The following is a 26,471-nucleotide window of genomic DNA, read 5'->3' on the forward strand; positions in this document are numbered from 1 at the left end:
CACTGGCTGTGCCTCAGAGTGTTTGTGCGAGTCAGTTCGTCCTTGTGAGCGGCTGTGGCTAGAAGTGTGTCCGTGTCTGTAGGGGTGGGTGCGCGTGTGTGTGTGTCTGTGAGAGAGAGGAGGGAGGGAGGGAGAGCAGATGATAGAGTAGGCTTTAGCTATTCCCTGGAGTGTGAGGCAGCGTTTACGGCACTCGCAGAGCAGCCAGAGTGATGAATATTTAAAGACGTGCCTGAAAGAGCAGAGGGAGGGGGAACAGGGTATGTGTGGGTGCGTGTGTATGTGTTTATGTTTGCATACGGCAGAGTGTGAGGGAGGTTATCCAGTATCTCCTTTAGGTTTTGCATGTGTATACCATATGCATATGTGTTCATGTGCATATACACCAGAATGACCCTGTATGCCTATATATGGATATTTGTCTACATGACCTACATGTATGTAAGAGCAGTCAGGTCAGTACATTTCAATGTGTTGGGGTCATGCAAATGTGTTTGTGTGTTCTGCTGGTGTCATTTACATGTATGCAAAGAGATACATGTTACAACTATGTTTCTACTTCAAAACTGAAAATTCAGCCTTGGTGTGTGTGTGTGTGTGTGTGTGTGTGTGTGTGTGTGTGTGTGTGTGTGTGTGTGTGTGAAGTACACACAGCCCTGTAGACCATCTCGCCGTCTCGCTAAATGGGGATGAATAGCGGAGAGTCACTGCTGCTCAATGGGAGACGAATGGCTGTGTGGCTCTCCGTCTCCAGCTGCACACCAATCACTGCCCGTGATGCAAATACAAGTGTGCGCATGCAGGCGCGCACAGTAGGCATGGTCACATAACCACCAAATATTATGTGGGTCGAACAGCTGTCTGTGGCTACGCTATCGCACAGGCAATCGGGTTGCTCAAAGAGCATGACATCTGATGCTACAGACAGGTCAGATTTGCAAACATTGATGTTCTCTGTGTGTAAATAGGTTAAAATAAAATGTCAAAATTAAAGGATTAGAGGTTTCACTCTTAAGTATGTGCTTTCTTAAAATGTTAACTTTCACTCTGCGCAATTACAGTTTAAACCAAGCTAATCTCAACTTTAGTGGCAAATCCCTATAGACTGTCATGTCACTCCTGCAAAACCGCAAATCAAAGCATCCCAAAAAAGACAAGAATGGTTCATTTTGCCTCTAGATCTGAAAAACAAAACAAAACACCACTTATCTGCAAGTTATATCAAGTTCAAAACTTATTTTAGCAAACAGGACAACGCTGCCACTCTTACACTGTAAATTGAAAGTGAGGCGATGGATAAATAAAGAAGGCTTGCAGACAAAGAAAGATGAGAGTTTGGAACCTCACATACTGCCTTTCAGCACCAGCTTACTTGTTCAAGTAAACAAAATACACCACAAAAGATAGTAAGGGTATACAGTACGAACCACACACCAGACTAGACACACACGCACACACGGGGAGTCACAAACACACGTCCATATGCGCTGAATGCAAGATATTCCGAGAAGCGTAGAGGCAAGGAACGGAAGGAGGGGACTGTAGAAAGGGAAGAGAAAGCAGGAGTGAGAAAGAGAGAGGGAGAGCAAGAGCGCATCCTGGGATGCAGAATGCCGAATACAGTGTGATAAGAGTTAATGTATCCCCCCCACGCCCCTCCCTCCATCCCTCCCGTTTGGCTCTCTCTTTCTTCCTCCCTCCATCCATCCATCCCTCCCTCCCTCTCTCCTCCTCCCCCGCCTCCTCCCCGTTCTCTTTGAGGGATGAATAATAACTGCTGCTCTGAGATTTCCTCCCTCGTTTTTCAAAGCGCAGAGCGGAGATGGGGAAGGTCTGCCTGGCCCGGGTAGCGCGTGTGCGCACACACACAAAAGTGCAGACACGGACTGAAGCACACACAGATGCGTGCGCACACTGTCTTGTTCTCGCTGCTCGCCTGGAGCAGGGAAATCAGATCTCCTCCAGAGAAAGACGAGTGGGGGTGTAGGGGGGCTAGGCGCTGTAGGGAGCCCATACAAAAAAAATAAATAAATAAAAAAATAAAAATCTTGTGCTAGCACCGTATAGGCCTATACACACACCACGAAAACCACACAGACAGCACTGAGTGAAACCAAGAATAACTAGGAGGATGCAAGCTACCTCCTGGAGCGGCAGGGTGAACTCAAGGTTACAGACACATCACCGGTTCAAGCCCTGCCGCCAGGGCCAATCTATCCACGCTGAAGCGCCCCCCTGCACAAGGCGCGTAACCCTGATTGCTCAAAGCCAAGCGGCTTTGAAAACTGGAGCTGCAGCTTCAAGACAAAGCTGTAAAGAAAAAGAAGGGGAGAAAAAAAAAAGCACTGAATGGTAAGGCCGATTTGGTGGTGCGCTTTGGTGTTTAAAAGGGGATCGGGGTGCTTTTGAGGAGAGCAAGAAGTCTTGGCAAAAGACGAGCAGGCTGTCCGGGAGGAGCACTTGCACATCGAGCTGCGACGCACCACAGAAATCGGCAGCTAGGTTCCGAAGAGAGGGCTTATTTATGCAAACAAGCGTACAAGCGCGCACAGTAGGAATCTAGACAAGCCTTGTAAACAAACACACACCCACACCATAAAGCACACAGGGGAGGCGATGTGAGAAGCAGACTGTGAAAACTCTAGTCGTGCCCAGGCAGTGCTTACACACACACGCACACAGACGCACACACACACAGACGCACACAAAGAGCCGAGAGAGACTGAAGTGGGAGAGCGCGAGAGAAAGAAGGAGAAGGAGAAAGGGGAGGAGAAGGAGGAGGGATGAGTGCGAAGGTGCGAGTGTCTGGTGCTACTTTTGTGTTGCCAAATGAGGGCAAGCGAATGAGTGAGTGCGAGAGAGCGAGAGAGCGAGCGTGTGAGAGAGATGGATGTGTACGGCGAAATGACGTAAAATGGCTTGTCTGTGCGAGTGTGTGCAAGCGCGGGCGACACGAAATAGGAGCGTTTTCCCATTTCAATTCGCAACAGCTGGTGTCGAATTAACACATTTACCAGTGTGCATTTGGAACAGATTAAAATTGCGTGTGGCGTGTGACTATGTGCGTGTATGTGTGTGTGTTTGTGTGTGTGTGGCAGCAGCAGATGAGGGCCAAAACAAGAGTGTGTTTGTGTGTGGGAGTGTCTGTGTATTAACGCAATGGATCAGGGCAGGGAGAAATGGCACAGAGAGAGAGAGAGCAGCAGAGAGGGTTGCACAGCGAGCGAGCGAGAAAGAGAGAGCTCTACCCGACGGCTTTAGCTGCTGCCCTGGGCCGTCTCTCTAAGCCCTGTTTAGGAGGCTTTGGAGCTCAGATAGAAATAATCCCCCACTCAGACACACACACACACACACACGCGCGCTAGGCATGCACACACAAAATAAAAAACGCACGCACGCAAATACATGGGAGCTGTCGCGGGCAGATGCGAAGAAGCACACACTCCGGTTGAGGCGGACAAACAAGTGCGCACGCATTCACGCCGACACACACACACACACACACACACAGGGGAACAAGCAGAGACAGCACATTCGCCTCGACATGAAACCAACCACCCACCCACGCGCACGCACGCTCTCATATACAACAAAACACACACACTAAGGCTGTCTGCCGTGCGGAAGCAGAGCACAGCGACATCGGCACGACACCGTGACAAACACTTTACACACTCCAGCACTCAGCAGAGGGGAGGGAAGGAAGGAGGGAGAGATGGAGAAAGAGAGGAGGAGGAAGAGGTGGAGGATATGAGGCAGGGGGAGGGAGGCGAGTGAGTAGGGGAAGGGGAGGGGGGGGGGGCTAACAAATTAATAGGAGCCGGAGATATATACAGCCAGCGCTGCTGAACGGGGGAGGAGGAGGAGGACGACGACGAGAGAGCAATTCATTCCCGTTTTCTACTCGTTCGCTCTCTGGAGAAAGGCAGAGCCGAGCTGAGCGAGAGCGTATTTGCTCAAGAGAGGGGAGAGAGAGAGAGAGAGAGGGGGGCTTTGTGTCGCTGAGGAGAGGAAAAGTGGAGGAGGAGGAAAAAGGGAGGGAGGGGGTGGAGTGGGGTGACATAAAAACACAGCAGCAGAAAGATGGAGCGCCTGAGCAAGGAAGAGTGAAAATAAGAGGACAATAACAAAGACTTTTTGAGCGTAAAAGAAGGCGAGAGGAAGGGAAAGTGGCATTAAGGGAGGGAAAGGGGGTGGTGTGTGTAAGGTGGGGGGGGGGGGGGGGGGCAGCGTTAGCGCAGGATGCAGTTTGTCATCTTCATCAGCCGACAGCCGGGGCACGGGAGGAAAGGGTCTGGAATGGATGGAGAGGTGAATGGGGGGAGAAGGGAAGGGTGAGGTGGCGAGCAGGGCGGGGGGGGGGGGGGGTGAAGGGTGATGGGCAGTGTTTGAGCAGAGCTTTTGAAAGACGTTGACCCTGTAATTGACCTGTGTCTCCGCCTACATCGCCGTGGCGACAAGCAGAGCCGCTGCAGCTAATCACTTAGTAACCCTGACCTGTCAATCACACCAGTGCTGTGTTGAGATGGGGAGGGGGGGGGGGGGGGGGGGGGGGGGCAAATAAATGAAAAAGGAGAGGGAGGGAGATGAGGAGTAAGGAAAGGAAGGGAAAGGAAAGGGAGGGAAGGAGTAATAACAGCGCTGGGGTTATCATTTACTGGACCACCCGCCTCCTCCCACCCAACCCTCAGCCGACGAAGCTCAGGTTTTATAAAAGCCAATAAAACGCTCTATACCTCCATCTCTCTCTCTCTCTCTCTCCCTCTCACACACACACACGCACGCCCTCCTTTAGCGTTCAACTGCTACGAACGGAAAGAGGGAGAGCAGTGCTTTCCGAGAGTTAAGATAACAGAGAGAGCTAAAGAATGGGAAAGGCACATCAGGGCTTGGAGGGTGGGAGGAGATAAGATAGCAGAGTGAAGCCCCCATGCAAATAAAACAACAGAGTTTATAGCTGCACAGGTGTGTGTCTGTGTGTTACCTGTTGATGAGGGGAAAGATGGACACGAGCAGGTAAACTGAGGGATACCACTTCAACGGCTTGATCTCCTCCGCCAAGGAAACCTAGATGAGAGAAAATTGGCTGCTCACCCATGTAGAGAAACTCAAATGCTCACGTTAATGCTCTCGTCTCGCCTTTGCGTCGCGCACATACACGTGCACGCGCAGCGTCAGTGTCTTCACTGGAAGATCAGAGCGCAGGGGCGAGAAACAAAGGCCAATTAAAACCTAATAAAATATTAACCTGCTGATAATACGCAACATCCACACAGTTATGAGAAGAAAGCGGGGATTTCAATTAAACGAGAAGCAAATACTTTGCAGCAAATGTGAAGGGGATGAATTCAATATCTCGTGGACAAGCTGAGAGGAAGACAGAGACATGCTGCAGCAGCAGCTAAAAGTCGAGGAGGGGGGTGAGAGGCTGGTGGTGGAGAGCTTTTACAAGCCGTTATCTAATTCCCGGGAGAGGAGGACTCTTGCGTCCGGAAGAGGCTGAGAAGCGCGGCCCCTGGATTGATTTTCTGCGCTGTGCTGTTTTTTCGCCCCCCTCCTCCTCCTCAAGGCTAGGTCGCAGCAGCGGAGCCAGCGCAGAGCCTCCTTCTCTTTCTTTCTCCCTCTTTCATACACACACACTTACACACAGTCGGAGCCAGGAGGCAGGCCCACAAGCTCTGGTCTCTACCCCCACATGGAGGAAATTAATTACTCACCAGAAAAACCCTGAGGCAGTCAGGCTCTAACGCAAGCATTTTAAACAATTCAGATGAAATCCAGTGGTATTTTATCTTACGCATATATGCGTGTGTGTTCTTGAGGGGGGTACCGAATGCAAGAGGCGGTGTTTCACTGTGTGAGAAAGGCTGGCTGTATGTGATCTACTGAACAGAGACCAGTCGTATTTCCACATCACTGTCTTTAACAGCACAACCCCAAGGCAAAAACCAAGCTCAGCCCGATTAGCATCTATTATCACGGGAAGCCCTGTCGTCACTGGCCGTGTCAAGATCTGCCAATTGCTAACTTGTGTGTATGGTGTGTGTATGGTTGGGCACTTGAGTGTACGCATACTGCAAAGAATTTTGCAACGTGAAAGAGGAAAAGGACAGCCTGAAGGATGCTGCATGCAAAAGGCAATTTGTGGCTGTGTGAGCATGTGTGTGTATATTTTGGGGGGAAAAAATAAATCCAGAAAAAAAAACAACTTCAAAGACTGCTTGGAGCCAAGTGATCTCAGATCAGATTTCGGTGAGGCGTAGAAACAGGCATTTGAGGAATTTCAGTGAGCCAAGGAAAGGGTGCAGAAGGGTTGAAGAGAAACAGGAAGAGTGTGGGTAAAGTGCCTCCGCTGCCTCGTGTTTTTAATCACAGTCCTCCAGTGTCAGAGGCCCCTGCGCTGCTTGGGAAGCAGAGGGGGGAATGAAACCGTAATTATGTGAAGAGGGCGCAGCGGTCCCAACGTTAATGACACACGCTAGATTACAGACAGCAATCGGGAGCGACCCATCCCCTCCACCACCAAGCACAGCACTCACCCGGGCTTGCGCTCGTCTCAGGAAAAACTTCCTCTAAAAATAAGAGGATCGGGTTTACTGAGGGCACTTTAGCATTAAATTCAAGGACTTTTTAAAGGATTTTTGGGAGTAAAATTCAGGAACTAAAACTGAATAACATAATAGATGGAAAATGTTTCTCCTTAAAAAGCTGTACCACATAAGGCGCAGCAGCAGCATCTGCTGCAGTATTTCAGACTTTCAGTTACAACTTTTAAGCCAACATGGCTGAGAAGACCCGAAAGTGCTCTTTTGCTGATTATTTTTATCTTGAAGATGTCAAACGTTGCCGATTCTTTGAATTACTGTGGTTTAGTAATGATGCAAACAGACACTCCTTTGTTGTGCATTCATTCGTAACTGATTACACTTCTGATAAACAAAAAAAAAAAAAACTTGGCTAGGTTTACAAGAAAACGGCGACTGATTACAATCCACACAGCTTCATCGCTGTAGGCTGAACACAGAAAAGTCACCAGCATCACTATCGGTAAATTTTGCCGGCGAACTGGCCAGCTCAAACCCTCAGGTGTGTGTGTGTGTGTGTGTGTGTGTGTGTGTGTGTGTGTGTGTGTGGCTGTGCTGAGCTCTGGGTTTTCCCCTCGCAGCTGAGAGGTTTGCTGGATGAGGGTTTGGGTCAAAATATTGCATCATTTATTTGCAGCTTGTGCATAAAAAAACGTTTAAGACAGGACATACTTTTGAGATAACTAACATTTAAAATAGAGCAGTGGAAGTTGGAAAGCCCGGTTGTTAATGACTGTGTCATTGCTTGGCTGCTTTTGAGCACAGTGGGGATTCTCGGCCTGTGTCTTTGGCCGGCTTTTGCATGCTGCATCACGTATGATGCTCACCATATCTAACATATCACGATACAGTGATTCTGCAATATTTAGGCTATTACAAGGCAGTCGTCAAAAATACATTATGATATCTGTGTTAGATTAGCATGCATTAGTATGCATGCTGTCATTATCTATGTATGAACTTTATTATACATTTTAAAAATAATTAAATTAATTAGCTCTTTAATTTGACTTGTGCCACTGTCTGCTTTTTTCCTCTTCTGTGAACTGCTTCATCTTCTTTGAAAGTTATTTCACTTATATTCATTTTACTACCATTAATTTGATAAGCCTGACTTATTAAATAGCGACTTTGGTAAGTGAAGCTGGTGGGGAATCCTTTTAGACACCCTGTGCGTTTAAATATAGAGATGTCTGGCGGCAGGGCATCGATAACGTAACACAAGAGGAAGAACTGCTTTAGTAATATTGTGTTCCAGCCATATATTTGTATATCACTGCTGATCGTTTAACAGCTGGACAGCTGATCCCTTAAAAAAAGGAGGCATGTGTGTTTTGTCAAAAAGTCAAACGTCCTACTGAGAGCCCTTAAGAGAAAAACCACATACTATTCCCTTTTGCTGGCCAAGAATAAAATAAAAAGTTGATAGACCAATTAGAATACACACACATAGAGCGTACCCTCAGTGGTTTGCAAGGTTGTGCATGCATGCGCACACACACACACACACTTGTATAGACATAAAAGTAGAGGCCACTGCATTGTTACTCAAGGCAAAGCTTGTGTGGATCGGTAAACAAACATCTTGAGAAGATAACGAACAAGCGACTTGCTGTTTGCTCAGCCAGTTTTGTTGCTACCCGACGGGACTGAGCTGCTGTGTGTGCAGTTGTGCAAATGTATTTAAACGTGCGCACGCGCGCATGTGTGAGGGGTGCTGAAAAACCGTCATCCGAATATCCTCTCGTTGACCTGTGCCGCTTCAAAACCTTGTGGCAATCATGTGTGCTCATGCATGAACACAAACAAATTGCTCAAGAAATACACACACACACACAGATGGGTCACAACATGTGACTTACAGCACTGATAACTGCCAGCGCTAGTTACGTACGTCACCACTCCAGCCAGATGCAGACGCACATGCACTCAGACAGCGGGAGGGGGGATGATGCTGCGCTGAGTCAGGGAGGAAAAAAAAAAGGGTTGGGAAATGCGTGTGGACACAGGGCATTAGGGGTTTGAGTGTATGTGTGCGTGTGACAGTAACAGAGAATGTGTGAGGCACAGAAGGAGGGAGACGTGGCAGAGTGAATGGAAATCACCAGAGCCAGCGGTCTTCAGACACCCAGCAGGAATCGCTTTCTCTAGTTTACACCTGCTGCTACACACTCGTACACACATGAGCAGGAGCTCACTGGTTTGGCAAGCACAATCTGGGAGGCTGTTGTTGTTGTTTTAAAGCATCGCAGCGCGTGCATAAACTCTCATAAATATTCATGTCCATGAACCTGGCTTGCTGCTTTATTCATGCTGGGTATGAGCACAACAGTGAGAGAGACAGCGAGAGAGGGGGTGAGAAAGACAGAAAGAGAAAGACAGGGAGAAAAAGAGAGAGAGAGAGCGTGAAGTGAAAGGCAGGGAGAGAGGAAAAAAAACAGATGGAAATGAGCGGAGTGACCGGGAAAGAGAAATACGAGGAAAGAGAGTGTGATAAAAACCACTGCTGACTTATTTACACTCTGTGCTACACATAGCAATTAGCCCACATGAAGACCGTGTGTGTGTGCATTTATGTGTGTGTGGTCACACATTCATGCACACGCGACTCCGCTTAAGGTTACGCCAGTTCACCGTGCAGTAATTATGTCTGCCACTTAGGGGCAGCATCTACATAACCTTAACCCTAACCTGCCCTCCGACACCTCACCCTGCTGGGCGGAGAGGCAACACCAAACAAGGAGGAGGGCGGAGGGAGTGCGAGGGATTGCTGCTGCTAGTTTTTCCTACTATGCATTAGTCATATTGTTTCAATAGCACCTGGTTAGGGAGAAGTAAGGCTTTATAGTCTTCCTGGTGAACAATGCATCATGAGCAGTCAATGAACCAGGTAAAAAGACGTGGCAAAAACCTGTTTAACGATCCACTTTCTAATACCAGGATTTTCAAGAAATCTACTTTTGTTCAGCTTTTCCAAACTCTGTGTCTCACAAGAGATGAGAAAATTGTTAAAAATCAAAGTAGCGGAGACAAGAGGTTTTTAATTTTCAAGTGCAGGTCAAGCATCTTAGATTTCCATCATGCAACCAGCTATTTCATAAACCCTTCCTGCCTACATCCTTTATTTAATTTCTGCAATATTTTGTGTTTTGTGGCAACACTATGAGAAGCTTGCAGAACTGACTGTCCTCACATTTAAACAGTGGCTCCATTGTGTAGTGGTTTACACATTTAAATAAAGTTATGTCTCCAGTCACGTTGAGTCCTGCTGCGATCGGAAAAATTACTTTCGCGAGATAGTTCTGTTCACGTATAACCCAGCACTAATGTGTAAAATCAGTGAAGTGCCCCTTCAGACTAGGCTAGGTTAACCCTCTCCCCAATTAATTTTCCCTTTTTCTATTCCCCTTATTTCTCCTCCTCCTCATGTCGCACTTCTCAATCTGTCTTGATTTACACCTATCTCCTGCTCCATTTAAAAATGAAGCTTAAACACACCTTTACGTGCATGCACACATTTATATACACATACACAAGAGCTCACACAGGAATAGATTTGAGAGGTCAAATTGCTCCCTGCTGTGTTTGACACCTACCCAGCGTGAAGGCAAGAGCTAATCCTACAGACACGCTAATCCTCACATTCTGTGTTTATACGTGTACATGTGCGTGTATGTGCTAAGAAATTTGATGGTCAGACCATTACCTTGCGCCTCTCTCGCTCTGGGTTGAAAGTTCCCAGCCATGACTGCATCTGTGCAGAAAAGACACAAAATAGGAAGAAAGAGGTCAGGGCAGCTAAAAAGCAGGGGAAAAAAAGAAAAATTGCAGTGATTTTCCGATTTTAATCAGATGGGTTTTCCTAGTGAGGAGTGACATTGTGCTTAGAGGTCATTGCCTGCAGTGAGAAACCTGAACAAATATCACACTGACTACCACATCAATGCAAAATCCCACCACCTTCTCACACGCCTCAGCAAAATTACCCAATTCACAACCGAGCGCACAGCTTAGAGGCAGAAGGGAGCTCTTAAACAGCTCCCAGCATCTTGCAAAAAAAAACCCTGATCAGCTTCAGTGCACACAATTTGACAGAGGAAGAAGAAAACAAGGCGGAGGGTAGGGGTGTGTGTGAGGGGGTTGCGTGGGGGAGCGAAAAAAGAGAATTTTGTTTAGAAAAAAGTGTCGGGAAAAAAAGAAGTGGAGCAAACATGGCAGACACGAGGCCTTTGGAAAGAACGTGGGAATAGTTTTCGCTCTTCCTCTGCGTCCTCTCTCGGGGGAATGAATGGAAAATGTCAACAGGCAGGCGCAGGAACACACATGCACACAACCATGCACAGGACTGGGGATTGGCGATGGTGGGATAGGAGGGAGGGGGCTGTATGAAGCCAGAAGGTTTATGTAACCCAAGACATCAGAGACAAATCTCTGGAGGCCCTGTGCGAGCTTCATACGCATGAACAAAAAGGCAGCATGAACAACATGCACTAACAGCTCTTCTATTCTGCTATTTATTAACTCAATGTTGCCATGGTTTCTCGGTGCTGACGTGATTGTCATTGTAAATCTATGCGTGACCGTGGTGTTTGTGCAGTGCGGGGATAAAAAAAAAAAAAAAAAAAGGACAGCCGTTTGGTCATTAGATTCAACTTGTTTCCACAGCAGCCCTCTGCTGCCCAGCTGAGCACCGCTATCCATCAAAATCAACAAACGCTGATAATAAGTGGCAATATCATTAGGCTTTGGCCAGGTCTCCACATACCCGGCTTTCGTTGCAGTCTCTCTTAAGCCACGCTACTGAAAGGGAAGCGGTTATGCTAGTGGCGTGTTGAGGGGTGAGGGCTGGAAGGAAGGGAGTGGACATGTACAAATTGCATCTGTAAAACAAACACACTCCCAGAGCTCTCTGTGTGGCCCGAAATGACTCATTAGCCTTCAAATCCCTCCAGTTATTATGAGCTCGCACAGCCACTCAGAATGTGTCCTGTTTCTTTTTGTTTTGTTTTGTTTTTTTAAACAATCTGGGTGTAAAGGACTTGGAACCCCCTCCCTCGCCACGCCCATCTGCCTCGGTGAAATCGGAAGGTGGAAAAACTTCTCCGTCCAGCTAACATCCCACCTCTCCTCACTCAGCCTATTCGTCTCTATCCCTTTCTCCATAGCGTCGCCACCTACCCTGCTTTCAAAGCTTTTGAAATTCTTTCAAGTGAGACAGCCTGCAGCTGAAAAGAGATAAGGCTTGAGCTCTTCATAAATACGACAGAGAAAGCAAAACGGCAGAGTGAAAGGGGGAGACAGACGCGGAGGGGGAAAGGAAAAGGGGGGGGGAAGAGAAAATGAGCGGGAACACAGAGAGAGAGAGAGAGAGAGAGAGAGTGACAAATGAATGCAAAAAAGGGATTTAGAATAAGGAAGGTGGGAAACAGATATAGAGACAAGAGGTAGAGGGAGTGATAGCTGAATACTGTGAGCTGAATGAGTTATGAGATGCAGGTTGGAAACCAGCGACATTCATTCATTCTCTTTATCGCAGGCGTGATAAAGAGTGTAGTCTCTTTCCCGTTCCCTGCCTCTCAGCTACCTGCTGTCTGTCTCCGTTGTCGTCTTCCTGCAGCCTGGCTATCTGCAGAATCTCTCTCACTCCACCGTTCCCTGTGCAGCCCAAGCAATGAATGCTAACATTCAACAGCAACACAACGACTGTGAGTCTGATGAGGCTTTGGCCTCGTCCTCCCTTCACGTCAAACGCTCACGAGCATACTGTGGCAACGCAAGTCTACCGTCGCTGTTCCAGCGGCCGCAGTGTGGGGTGTCGTCAGATCAGGGGAATGGCAGCTATGCGAACTTTGTGGAATGCTGCCCCTGGGCTCCTACAGCACCGAGCACGATGAAGAGCCACGCAAAACTACAAGCTACCATGGTGAGCACATCAACTAAGTGGTAAATGAACTTATCTGATTTCCTGCACAATTTAATGGATTGCAGTACAAAATATTGAATACGGTAAAAAATGCCCATCACACAAGAACTGAAAGTCCACAATTATATCAATTCAGACAATTTATTTGCCCAAACATCAATTCCAATTAGCCAAAGTAGACAATTTAGAGTCACACAAAAATTAGAGAAGCATAAAATCCTCATATTCTAGTAGTTAGACCAAGTAAATGTTAGCATAATTAATAAATCAAAGCCATTATATTTTATGTTTTGTCCAAGCATCAGTTTAAAAAACAATTTAAAATGAATAAAAAAGCAGAAATTGGTACAATGTAGCAGCTGCACCAAGTGAAAGAAAGGTATTCTTGCTTGATAAATTACTTTAAGTATAGAACCAGGACGACATTTTATGACACCGTTACTCCAGTATGAAAAAAGTCCCCAGAAATGCATCACGAAACACATTTCTCACTCAAAACGTTAGATGAGATTATTCCTTGCTACCTTTAAACAATATTGCAAGCTTCTTGTAAACTGTATCTCAGCAGTTTTGACCTGTAGTCATTTCTCTTCCTTAAAGAGCTGCTTGACATTCAAACAACCATTATTACCTTTTCCAAATGCACTGGAAGCGAAAATGAAAACGAAAGCAAACTATGAAATTATCACAATTGTTTAAATGTGTCTAGTTGTCTGAATTCATGTACTTTTGCTAAGTATATGCCACACATTCTCAAATCTCCACAAACCACATTTATCCTTTACATGACTTTTGATCAACAGGATAGGATCGTTTCATAGCGCATAGTGTTTTGGGGAATTTTTTCTTATATCTGTACTTCAGTGAGAACATTTACACCCCCACCCCATCAGTACACCCACAGAGCAGTTCCACTAATGCCAGGTTTTAAAAGCTCACAGCGCCGTCACGTTCGGCTAAGTTGTCTTGAAATAGACGTATATTGAGTACTCACTCTCTTATTGGCCACGCAGATGATCCTGGCGTAGCAGAAGATCATCAGGAAGATGAGGCCGAAAAGAGGCACGTACCATCTGCAAAGCACAGGCGTAACAGATCAATAACAAAACTCCAAACGAGAAACATTATTAAAAGATCATTTTTGCTGTTTTGTCGGTGGAGGTTGTTTCTTTAGCCTCCTTGCTTCAGTTGTAGAAAGTGTGACATGAAATCACATGAACAATATCAAAAGTTATGATTACGGTGATATACTCTTATGCATTCTTAAGGAATTCACACCTTAGGAAAACACAAAAGCAAGCCACGTGTCCTGTTGCTATAGGATTTAGTCCAGACTTAAATAAAAGCTTATGTTTAGCTGGCGTGTCGCATAAAATCATTGCTCATGATCTGCCTACAGATACATTTTTTTCATTCTAGGCAGCGTTATCAATATGAGTGTATACACCAACTTACAAATTTATATAACATACATTTATGACATGACTATGTAAAAACATTATGATAAAGTAAACGACATCGCTTGGAGGAAAGAAGCTACAGCAAATGACCACCTCTGTGCTGCTTTCCTTAGCTTTACAGAGCTCTGCAGTTCAATTTTTAGCTGTTGGCCACCAGTTTTACTTGCAGAAGTGTTGCATTTTTGGAAAAAAATGTCTTGAAGTCCACTGCGTGCTACTTGCTCAGCACCAAAAGGAAATATAGTTAAAGACTTGCTGGTAAACACTTAAGAGCATTTACAAGCTGAGGAGGCAGCTATTTCTCTCAGAGGATGGGAAACGACCAAGAAAGAACAAATGGGCCGTGAATATACGACATGCATTCACCAAGCAGACAGGCACATTACTCTTATAATAATGTAGGCCCCTATAAGAAGGAATTTAAATAGGCAGTTGTTTGTTAAGAAGCTGATTATATCAACTTAACAGGTAAAAACTTAAGCTAAAAAAAAAGAAATTAAAGGTTAGAGTTTATCAGTACTTTTTCCATAACCAGTTCAGGTGAGACTGTTTCGCTGGCTGACACTAGAAAGCATTATTCTAAACAGCTGATGCGTAAAGGGCACACAGTATGTACACAGTCACCAAAGACTGTAAAAAAACCTGACGAGGCAACTCTGGACCTCACTCCATATAGTTTTACATACTGAGTCAAGAGGTAGATGAAGAACAAAAGATCATTCCAGCAAAGTCACAATGCTGTAAATGCATGGCATTCCTATGGGACAAGGGTTGCAATTTATAAAGGGGAGGTGTGGGAGAATAATATGTCAGGTATTTCAGAGCGGATGAAAGCGAGCAAGACGAGCAGGGGAAATGAAGGTGATTACTTTTGGTGGAATGGCAGTCTTATGTTATGCAACCTCTTGGGAGGGAAGCTCAGAGGAGTTTCAACCTCTCCCTGTAATTGTGAAACAGGTCTTTGTCTCACTTTGATATACAGGTTCCTGGTCACAACTTGTCTTTTCAGTCTAGGTAACCCTGAGCAGTCACAACTGTTGTGTTTGTCACCTACCTCATATCTAAAGAAGTCTCAAGGGCTGACATGAAATATGACTGGCCAATCCCCCACCTGTGTCATCCTATGCATGCAAATTCAACTTTCAATACAACTTTCTGGCTTGCACCTGCACTTGACACAGGCAAAAAATACTGGACAGTACTGAACAAGGCCACCAAGAGTAATTATAGCACTCATGATAAGACAAAATGGTTCAGCTGACTATTAAAACAAAGAGTCTGTCTCAGACCCTTAAATTTACAGACACACGCTTATAAAATTGATGAATGTCCAACAGAGATCATCAAAGTCCTTGGCATAGGCAAATGCAGAATCCAAACATCCAATAATTCACCCATCCATGCATTTTCCTCTGCTTATCGAATTCAGTGTGGTGGAAAGGCTGGAGACAACCCCAGCTGAGAGGCAGGGTACACCCTGGACAGGCTAGCAATTTATCCCAGTTCTAACACATAGATACAGATGACCATTCACACTCACAATGACACCTATGGGCAATTTAGAATCACAAATTAACCTAATGTGTATGTTTTTACACTGTGGGAGGAAGCCAGATTACTCAGACAGAACTCACGCAGACACTGGACGAACACGCCAACTCCAAACCGAAACACTGACTCGTCTGTCTATTTTGTGCTCACCCATGGTTGTCCTCCATGCCCAAGGACTGAAAGAAACTCACTGAGCATTATTAAATTAAACTTTTTATTGGAGGAGGAATCCGATACAGTAGGCGTTTGTTTCAATGCAGGAAACAGGCTGAGGGAAAGGCTCCTTTATGTGCCTTTATGTCTTGTAGGGAACATCGGCAGACAAAGGATACTGCCTGTCTTTGAAAGCTGGTATGACTGCATCTGCATGTGTGCATCTGTGCAGGTTCAATAACGGCATGGGACACTGATGAAAGCGTTTCAGGGGGAGACCTGTGCGAGCGTCACCCCGGTGTGATTTAATAACCCGCTCTCCGGAATAAACAGCGTCCAATTACGCCAGCGCACGTCCTGTTAATGATGGAAAGACGAGCTTGGGGGGTGGGTGGGTTGGTGGAGAGGGGAAAAGGAGGGATGGCCTTTTTAACGATAGTGTGGGGGGCTGTGAGGAGGAGAGAATGACGGGCGGCAGCTACAAAGTGCTCTAATTAGCATGATAATGATCTGCCATTAGAGTCCGCTGTGCTCTACAGCTGAGCACTACCCGGAGAGAGAGAGTCAGAGCAGGAGGGAGACGGCGAGAGACAGAGAAAGAAGTAAAAGCAGAGGGAGAGAAGATTCAGAGTGGGCAGAGGATGATAAAAGTGATGAGATGAATAGAGAAGAGGATGCAAAGGTGGATAGATGACTGCGGATTGCGGCTCAGGACCAGAAAGAGCAGAAATGAGAAAGAAGCTCTGGGTGATTAAAAGGCAAGCAGAGGGATAAGGTCGCAGTGAGAATGAAAGGAACAGCAGAAATTCGTTGCCCCCGATAGATCGACTAGGGAAAGATGGATAGAAATACGGATAACCACAGTGGGGTTTTCAGAGGACAACAGTGAGCAAGAGTGGATTGCCTGAAAGTGGCAGAAAGAAAGATCATCGCAGATGTGCACAAATTCAATCACTCGGCCTTAGCCTGGCCTTCCCTCCAGTACGGCTCTGAAGTGAAGAATGAGGCTCGGTTGAAAGAAGTCTTAATTGAAGTGCCTGCTAGAAGACGAGAGCATGGTAGAGACCCGTCTATGCAGGTTAATGATCAACTGCAGCCGTCAGCTTTGACCCGGGAGATCCTAGCACACAGGGAAAGATCACGATCAACCACTTACGCAAGAAAGGATGGCCTGACAGACAGAAAGAGAGGTGGAGACTTAGAAGCAGGGAAGGAGGAGAAGTGTGTTCAGGGTGAAGGTCGGGTCTCACTTGATGCACTAATGGAAAAGCCATAAGGTATCTACAGCCTAGCTAGAGGTGCTTTGACTTAAAGGCAACCCAAGCGTGCAGCGTCATTGGGTGAACACAACAGAAATGGACAGCAAACTGAATTCAAATGGAGCCTCATATTTACCCACTGATCATCAAATTAACATCGCTCTGTCCCACCTGGACCTTTACATACTTGAAGTAAGCATAAGATCTACGTGTGAGTGCTAAAATTGTTGTTATTTAAAACCACAAATGGTAGCCTCATGTTAGAACTGAAGTAAAGAGCCAGGAGATCAATCAGTCAGGAGATCTATGGGTATGGGTCAAATCCCGGACAAGCCCCCACTTATGTTACATCCGAACTCATAGACTGCAATATAAAACCGACAGTGACAGCACTTTATAATAATAGGAGATTTACTGAAATTACTACATAGGCTAGGTTCAAATTTAGGGGCATGTCTAATAAAAACATAACTGGAAACACATGATGACCAAAAGCAAAGAAATGAGGTGTCCAGTCCAAGCTAACTCTTAGTGCCCTTATGCACACTTTCTCAGGTGTGGACAAAATGGTAAATAAACAAGGGCAGCATAAAAAAAAGTCTTGCATTGCCGCTGTGAAGAACTTCAGTGCTGCAAAAGAATATAACAATGATCACAGGTATAAAAATGCATTTTGTAAGAAAATCTGCACGCATTTTTGCATAAATCTGAACCAAAGTACTGATCAGATCCACAGACTTCTGTAACATCTGTAAAGCAATGCAGCTAAAACAACCACATAACCATTAACTTCCACTTGCAAAGTTATTTTCACTGTTATTTCTCAGCCTTATGCTTGAGTGGGGCCCGTGGCACACACCGATGGGGGACCTCTAAGAGCGTTGACTCAGCTAAGCTCGAGTGCTTCCAATTGCTGACTCAAGCCCTGAAACTCTGCACCTTCATCACACAGCCCTGTCCTCCGCTTTGCTTTCTCCTTCCTTTTTCATTCCCTTTCGCACACCCCCTCCTCCATCAAACCTTCCCTGCCTCCTCTGTTCTGCCCGTGCGCTTCGCTGAACTCTGATGAAGACGCACTACAGGGCGTGGGCAGACACGAGGACAATCTATTTCTCTGACTCCCTTCTCCTTCCCGTCCTGCAATGCCGATCCTCTTTCCTTCTCGTGCTGAATAATTCCCTGTCTCCGTCCAACTAGACTATGTATGTTACCCCTCCCGTCTTTTCCACTTTTCACCTTTAATGCTACAGCCTCTGCCCCCCACAAGGTGTCAGCAGGCTGTGTGTGTGTGTGAGTGCATGTGTTTTTGTCCGTTGACGGGTGCTGCCTTGGCCTCTAATCTCTCGTCTGGTTTGATGTAATTAAGGCTAATGAAGATTCCCTGATCCTCTGAGCGGCTCGTCCCCCTGGGCCACGACAGCGTGGAAAACTAGAAAGAGCCGGGGAGCAGAGGAGCACTGATAAAAGAGACATGGGCTCGTTTAGCACAGCTGATAGCTATGTGTTGTTCTCTATATATGTGTGCGTGTGTGTATTTGTCTGAGTGAGTCTCCCTCTGTGTGTGTGTATACGTTTGTGTGCTTATTTGTTTAAAAAGATTGATTCCCTGCTGATGCTGCGAGCAGCAACGCGATTACCTTGGCTCATAGCAAAGTGTTGTTGTGTGTATGTGTGTGTGTGTTTACGTGTCTGCACCGGCAGATTGGCAGAGCCCTTGCAGACTTAGGGCCAGTTGCAGAAAGCAGTAGACAGGCATAATCCTTCATAGCCGTCCTAAACACTTAAATACACAGTGTAGCAACTCCCCTAAATCTGACAAGGCAGAGGCAGACACAGGAACATCCACACACACACACACACACACACACACACACACACACACTTACTTCTTGGCCTTGCACCAAGGGGGGAAAAAACCCTGCAGGCTCCCCTGACATGCAACCCTTCACATTTCCCCGCAGAGACAGCCCTTCTCCTCCCTCCTCCTCCCCATCTCCCCCAGTGGGGGAAGCTTTGATGGCGGTGCTGAAAGGGTCTACTTACATCCCAAATCTCCAGGCTACGTGATCGTCTGTGATCCAGCTGGGGGAAGAGAGAGAGAGAGAGAGAGAGAGAGAGAGCGATGAGGGGGTTACAAAGGAAAAGGGAGAGCGTGAGCGGAAGAGAGACTTGTGTGACTGCAGAGGGGAGAAGCTGTGCAGCTGTAGCTATTAATAAGCCGAGAGTGGAAAGAGAGAGCCGAGCCCGGAGATTAAGGCTCTGTCCCAATTCTCATTCCACCGCCTCCTCTCCTTGGCCTCTTCCACTTTTCCTCACCCCCTTTAACAACCCTCCAAACAAATAATGCCTTTCCCATTTACCACAAGAACCGGAGAGCACGAGGAGGTGTTGCACTGTGATCAGATGTGCTGATAATTGCCAATTTTAAGCACATAAACTCCTATAATGGTTGAAGCAAATCTAGAGTTGGAATGAGGCCAGTGCTGTGGCCTCCCTTGAAAGAAAAGACATTTAATGGAAAATACACGGTCACTAGCTGACAAAACACAAAAACTACACTCTAGCTGGGGCGTACTCACCACCAGGCTCCTGCAGGGCCATAGTAACCCTTGAACAGCGGCAGCGAGGCCATGACCAAAGGTACCCCCCACGCCATCAGATGGTAAAACCTGATAAAAGGAACACATTTATTTCATTATGAGCACAGAGGGTTCGGCAGGTTTTTCCCTGGAAAAAAAAAAGCTTATAAATAAATCAATTCTTTTCTTCTTCACTTCATCCCTTTGTTGGCACTCACACTAGGGTCATTTTTCAGGTCCAGACGAATGTCTATACCAGCCAGACAGCCAATTACTCATGGTAATATAAACCATAATTAGCTTAACTGTTGGGGAAAAGATGATTTTCAGTGGAAATCCCTGCATCAAAACCACAAGCAGGATGCAGATTCTCACTCAAGGGGATCCTAGTGGATGGACAATTTAAGTGTAACTGTGTACCTAAAATATGTTTGTGCACTATAAAAACAGTCTGCTTTCAAAGGGAGGAGGTTAAGGAGGCTGGAGAGCCTCATACAGGCTATCGATGAAAAATGATAACAGTGACGGTGACGGCCTTTTGAGCGTGTGTGTGCCAGACGAGGTGTGTGCGCCAGTGTCTTCGGCGTCTGTGTGGGAGTCGATACTTCATAGAGCGTACAGCGTCGCCTGGTCAATAGAGTGGAAGTCCTGCCCTGACTTGTTCCGAGTACAGTCAATCGAGCAGTGGTGACACAGCTGACACACGCTCAATCCCACTCCAGTTGTGTGACACACACACCCACACACACACACTTTATCACTCTATTTCACTGGGGCGCACTGTACGCTCCCCTCTCCCCGACCCTCTTGCTGATGGACAGCCCTGAGTGTGTGGGAGGAGCAGGAAGAAAGGAAAGGCTGCTGGTTTAAATAGAACAGAAAAGTAGGCGGGAGAGAGACATAGTAAATATATGGATCCAGACAGAGTTTGTCTTTAGATCGAACATGAGAAGGAAGTGTGTGAGAAAGATGAAAACAAGCAAGCAAGAGGCCAGAAAGAAAACAACAAAACAAAGAAAGACAAGGCGGGAGGATACAAACGGTGAAATCGGTGCTGCCAGTGTATGGCATGACAACTGGTGCATATGTGGGGGGGCTTGTCAGGAAATCAATGCTGAGAGCTCACAGAGCCCTCACTCCCCACCCCCTCCCAAACACACATGCACCAGCATGCACGCTGCAACACACGCATCACACACTTGCAATGCTTTGAGAGGGAGATGACGAGGTCCGGAGCTGCGCTCAACATGGGCTTAATGAGACACAGCAGGACTGCTATGCGTGCTGCATTTCACACACCTGCATACACACCCACACGTGTGCAGACACACACACGCACGAGCTCATATAGAAATCTCTCTCGAGGCTCAATCTCATTTCTCACTGCCTCACACCACTCCTCTATCGCCCCCACCCCTTTAGCTTCTATCGCCCAGCACATTCGGTTTGCGCGAATTCTTACTTCAAATCCTCATAAACATTCACACACACATACACACACACACAAACACACACACATGAGCGCGTGTGCACACTTCCTATCCTCTCTTGCATCCACTTCAATCATTCTTAGATCATCCGGCCTCCATTCTCCATCTCCTCTAGCAGTTTGTTCATTCATAAACCATCGCGCTGTGTCGTCCCTGTGAATGTGAGTGCGAGAGCGAGAGGGTGGGAGGTTGGGTTAGGGGGCTGAGACGTAATTGTGTATGGATGCAAAGCCACATACTGCCTCCTAAACACATGCAGCTTCTCTCCGCAGAGTCAACACACGAGAGCCCCACTGACACGCCGTCTTTGCTTCGCTCTTACTATTAAAGCGCTGTGTTTTTCCCCCTCTTCACATCATGTGCGACCAGCCGCAAATATACAGATATATCCTCCTCCCACTTTGCTCCCCCGGGACTTATAAGAGGTATGCAGCAGATAAGGCTCTGAAGCAAGCTCATTTTGGCCTCCAAGTTTGCCCCTTGCCAGCACCCATAAAACCGTCACCTTTTGAGTTATACCACCATTATATTGTCTGGCGTATTGCTAATCAATGCAGGAAAATTCCCATGGGGGTGGTGGTGGGTGGCGTACACATCTTAATGGCCCACCCTCTCGCACACAAGGGTGGGACTTTTTTTTCTGGACCACCAAGACACATCAACAGGATACGCCCATTAACAATTTGGCTTGACGTAGCACGCATAGTTGCGTCTTTTTCCCCCCCTTCAGATTGTGCATTTCTCTCACAAAGCTTTCATTAGGCATTAAAAATGCAAAAATATTACACACACACACACAGGCAAATTCACACTTGCGCCATGGAAAGTGCTCATGGGAGTTTGAGCAACAGCAACATAGAGACATAGAGCCACAAAGCGTGAAGATGGGTATGCGCGCCCACACACACACACACAGACACACACACACTAGAACGCACTTAACGGCTGACACTCACTCCCTTTTCAATTAGAGTGTCGGCTGGCTGGAACATAAAAGGAGGAGGAGGAGGGGTCTGTCAATGCTCTGTGGGGAGACACATGCTCTGGCAGACCAAACATGCATATGGACATACAAGACACACGCGAAGGAGGAAGAGCCCAAAACAAGACACAAATAAACATTCAAATGTGGACACAGAGAGAAAGAAAAAGAACTGTTCATGCACACGAGGGATAAACGGATTATGTTAAATTTAAATAACTGATCAAATTATTAATAACTGGCAAGATTAGAAAAAAATACAATCAGTGACATCTTTGATAAGTGATAAACAAGTGATTGCATCCTCTCCAATATGAGGAATTGTCGTTGCTCTCTTGAAACACTACAATTTGAATACATTTACATTTTGTGAAGCAGGTTAGAAAAAAGGACATTTAAAGACACAACAAACCAAACGATAAATCAAAAGAAGTTATACAAATAAAATAAAATAAAAAAAGATCCTCAAGTAGTTCCCTACTTACATTTCATATCTGTTGGTGCTTATTTCTCCGACCAGGTTGAGGTAGAGGTTTAGTGTGATGAGGCAAACCCAAGCCAAAGCACTCCAGTCTACAGACACACACACACACAGAAAAACACCAAGGTCAAATTACAACACAGCTCGCTGCCACACAGCATGCACCTGCAAACGTGTGTCCAAACATACACCTATGTATGAAAGAGAGCGAGAGCGAGAGAGTGAGTGTGTGTGTGTGTGTGTGTGTGCGCGTGTGTGCATGTGTTCCACTTTTTGATAAATGAAGGCCCATTCAGCAGTAATATGAGGGAAACCTGTAGCTTAGGGTGATGGATGAGAGGTGGGAGCTCAAAGAGAGATAATGATGAACTGTAGAAAAGCAGAAGGGAGATAAGACTAGAGAGGGAGGGAGAAAAAAAGAGCAGTAAAGTGAGGGGCAGGGTAATCAGGGGTGGAGGTGGCGGAGTGGACTACAGCGAGTGTTAAAACAATGAAAAGAAGATACACTGAACAAAAATATAAACGCAACACCTTTGTTACTGCTCCCATTCCCCATGGGATGGACGTAGAGACCTAAAATTCATTCCAGATACACAATATAACCATCCCTCCCAAACAGTGGTCACAAATCAGTCCAAATGTGTGGTAGTGGGCACATCTGCTATATTGAGATAATCCATCCCACCTCACAGGTGTGCCACATCAGGATGCTGATCTGACATCATGAGTAGTGCACAGGTGTACCTCAGACTGCCCACAACAAAAGGCCACCCTGGAATGTGCAGTTTTTTGCGCTATTGGGGGTCTGGGGAGCCAGAACCGGTCAGTATCTGGTGTGACCACCATTTGCCTCATGCAGTGCAACACATCGTCGCATGGAGTCTATCAGATTGTCAATTGTGGCCTGTGGAATGTTGGTCCACTCCACTTCAATGGCTGTGCGAGGTCGTTGGATATTCGTGGGAACTGGTACACGCTGTCGTATTCGCCGGTCAAGCACATCCCGAACATGCTCAATGGGTGACATGTCCGGTGAGTATGCTGGCCATGCAAGAACTGGGACATTCTCAGCTGCCATCGAATGCTCGCCATCGAATGTGAGCATTTGCCCACACAAGTCTGTTACGGCGACGAGCTGGAGTCAGGTCAAGACCCCGATGAGGACGACGGGGATGCAGTTGAGCGTCCCTGAGACGGTTTCTGACAGTTTGTGCAGAAATTGTTTGGTTGTGCAAACCAATTGTTCCAGCAGCTGTCTGGGTGGCTGGTCTCAGACGATCTTGGAGGTGAACCTGCTGGATGTGGAGGTCCTGGGCTGGTGTGGTTACACGAGGTCTGCGGTTGTGAGGCCGGTTGGATGTGCTGCCATATTCTCTGAAACGCCTGTGGAGACGGCTTATGGTTGAGAAATGAACATTCAATGCATGGGCGACAGATCTGGTTGACATTCCTGCTGTCAGCATGCCAATTGCACGCTCCCTCATTGCTTGTGGCATCTGTGGCATTTTGCTGTGAGACAAAACTGCACATTCCAGGGTGGCCTTTTGTTGTGGGCAGTCTGAGGTACACCTGTGCACTACTCATGATGTCAGATCAGCATCCTGATGTGGCACACCTGTGAGGTGGGATGGATTATCTCAATATAGCAGATGTGCCCACTACCACACATTTGGACTGATTTGTGACCACTGTTTGGGAGGGATGGTTATATTGTGTATCTGGAATGAATTTTAGGTCTCTACGTCCATCCCATGGGGAATGGGAGCAGTAACAAAGGTGTTGCGTTTATATTTTTGTTCAGTGTATAAAGAAAGGAGAAGGAAGGCACAGTCAGCAGCACGGGAAAATGGGTGTACACAGAGACGAGGAAGAGTCTAGAAGGACAGCTTCGCATTTACACAAATATATTTTCCACTACGCATGCTCCCCTTATATTTAGGGAACCTTTGGGATTGCTGTGCAATTGCCAAGAAAGAAGAAGAATGGCTGTTTATGTCATTATTTTAATAAATTACTATCACTGCAATAGCTAATGCATTTTACATAAGCAGAAGGCAGCCAAAGGTTTTCTCGAGCTGGACAACATACAGCTCGGCTTCACCTCCTGTCCCGCTGCTGCCCCTGATACCGCCTTCCTCTATTTCAAACACATTTCATAAAATTTTATTGGTGGGAGTTAAAAGCGGAGCTGTGCTCTGCGGCTCCCGCCAGACTCGACGCTGTGCTACAGAACAAAGTGCCGGTTCAGCTGGTGTTTATGTGCGCCCGTTTGTCCTCAGCGCGAGGATCCTCATGATAAACCAAGGTGACACACACAAACCCTGCAGCACTAACTCACCGCCCATTACCCTGCATCAATCTGAGTGTGTGTTTGCGCGCGCGTGTGTGTTCGTGTAGGTGAGTGTCTGCCAGCGAGACCAATAAAACGAGCCTGGTGTAGCGTCGTATTAACAGCCAGTCCTAACTAAGAATCTTTAAACGAATCAACGCTAATTGCAACAAATGCAAGCAAAGCAAATACACCCGAGAATCCTGAAGCAAATGAACACTAAGAACCTTGAGGTGTGCCCGGTTGTCACAAATGAAATCAGAAGTCCTGTATTGTCATTGGCGGAGAATCGTCTCCTCATACACTTCTTAATGCGCCGCCCTCTGGTTTGAAGGAGGTACACTAAAAAGGTAGCAACAGGCCAATGACTACAAAACACAGTCGCAAATATTACACACCCATACTTGGCACATATTTGTGTGTGAATACTTGTAAAAGCTGAGCCGGCCTAACCACTTTGTTAGCAACAATGATCATTGCCTTTTTTGGAGAACTCAGGGTAGGACGCGCTGGGGATGGTGTTATCTGGCTATCTATGACACAGTCCCTGAATTAATTTTAAATCCATAGCATAAAACAGAATAGCCACAATCACAATGCCAAATGCAACAAAAGCACATATCCATTCATATTATGACTGAGAAAAAACACACTGATTACCAACATATGAGTAAGCATCTCTAAGTAATGAATATTTCTGATTTAAGGATCTATTTTAATACCGAAAAGCAGGGTTGTAGCAGTTATTTGATCAACAGTGGAAAGCTCACTTGAATGCACAAACAACTCCCCTTATATTTATCTGATGTCTTTGCTTGATGTCTATTGTTACACATGCTTGTCATGCAAACTGCACCAATAAACACTCAATTAAACTGTTCTTACCAAAATACGTTAGCCACCAGGCTTGGAAATCACAAAGTGATCCATCTGGTTGGGACTCACCCTGGGCAGAGAAAGAAAAGCAGCACGGTTTTACATTTTTACAACCGCTGAAAACAAAAAAAGACTGCGTGTGTGTTTAGTGGAAGACACAAGAGTAACTCACCATGACATATGCTACGCTGTCAAAGGCGGCGGCTACAGTCAGGCTAAGAATCATCTTCTGTACAGTGGAAATTAAAAAAAAAGACAAAGGATTATTCTCTAAGATAACATCCAAGGTGGAAAAAAAAGACTGCGTATTTATATTCACTTAGAGAGAAGGGGCAAATTATTGTTCGAATGATCACTGATGTAACTGACAGACTGGGATCCCTGGTGACAACTCAGTGAAAATATCAGATACGAGAGAGTCTCCGTATTTCCACTCGCTTTAGAGCAAAATCATTGTATTTTATATGAAATGAATCAATAATCTGTACGCTGCAGAATTTCCGGAGGGAAGGTTGTGCTCGCCAGATGTTAGTTAAATTCTGCCTGTAAAGGTGGTAACACAGTGTGGAAGTGGCTGCACACAAAAAGACACACACACACACACACACACACACACACACACACACACACACACACAGGGTATTTTATCAATTTGCGTCCCACAGTGACCCGGCCAAGGCTACAGAGCAGGAGGGGTGGGGAGGATGGGGGTGAACAGAGAGAGGTGGAGACAGGAAAAGAGCGCAGGAGGGCCTTGAGAGCACTAAAGACTATTGACTGACAGATAACCTTTGAAAGTGGATG

The 26,471-nt window shown here is 46.3% G+C and overlaps 1 protein-coding gene across 3 annotated transcripts in view; it reads right to left on the minus strand.

The window, feature by feature from the left end:
* LOC309691567 (cyclic AMP receptor-like protein A) overlaps positions 1-26,471 on the minus strand; it is a 54,587-nt gene that overhangs the window by 19,055 nt on the left and 9,061 nt on the right. For all 3 annotated transcript variants that reach the window (XM_082509306.1, XM_082509304.1, XM_082509305.1), the window contains 8 exons: positions 25,840-25,896; positions 25,677-25,737; positions 22,467-22,554; positions 19,510-19,599; positions 18,974-19,012; positions 13,502-13,580; positions 10,291-10,338; positions 4,985-5,067 (listed from right to left, as the gene is read on the minus strand). In XM_082509306.1, the coding sequence (XP_082365432.1) occupies positions 4,985-5,067; positions 10,291-10,338; positions 13,502-13,580; positions 18,974-19,012; positions 19,510-19,599; positions 22,467-22,554; positions 25,677-25,737; positions 25,840-25,896 (545 nt within the window). The remainder of the gene's footprint in view (positions 1-4,984; positions 5,068-10,290; positions 10,339-13,501; positions 13,581-18,973; positions 19,013-19,509; positions 19,600-22,466; positions 22,555-25,676; positions 25,738-25,839; positions 25,897-26,471) is intronic.

The sequence above is a fragment of the Aulonocara stuartgranti genome (genome assembly GCF_965226115.1).
Source record: "Aulonocara stuartgranti genome assembly, chromosome: 16".
Lineage (NCBI taxonomy): Eukaryota > Metazoa > Chordata > Actinopteri > Cichliformes > Cichlidae > Aulonocara > Aulonocara stuartgranti.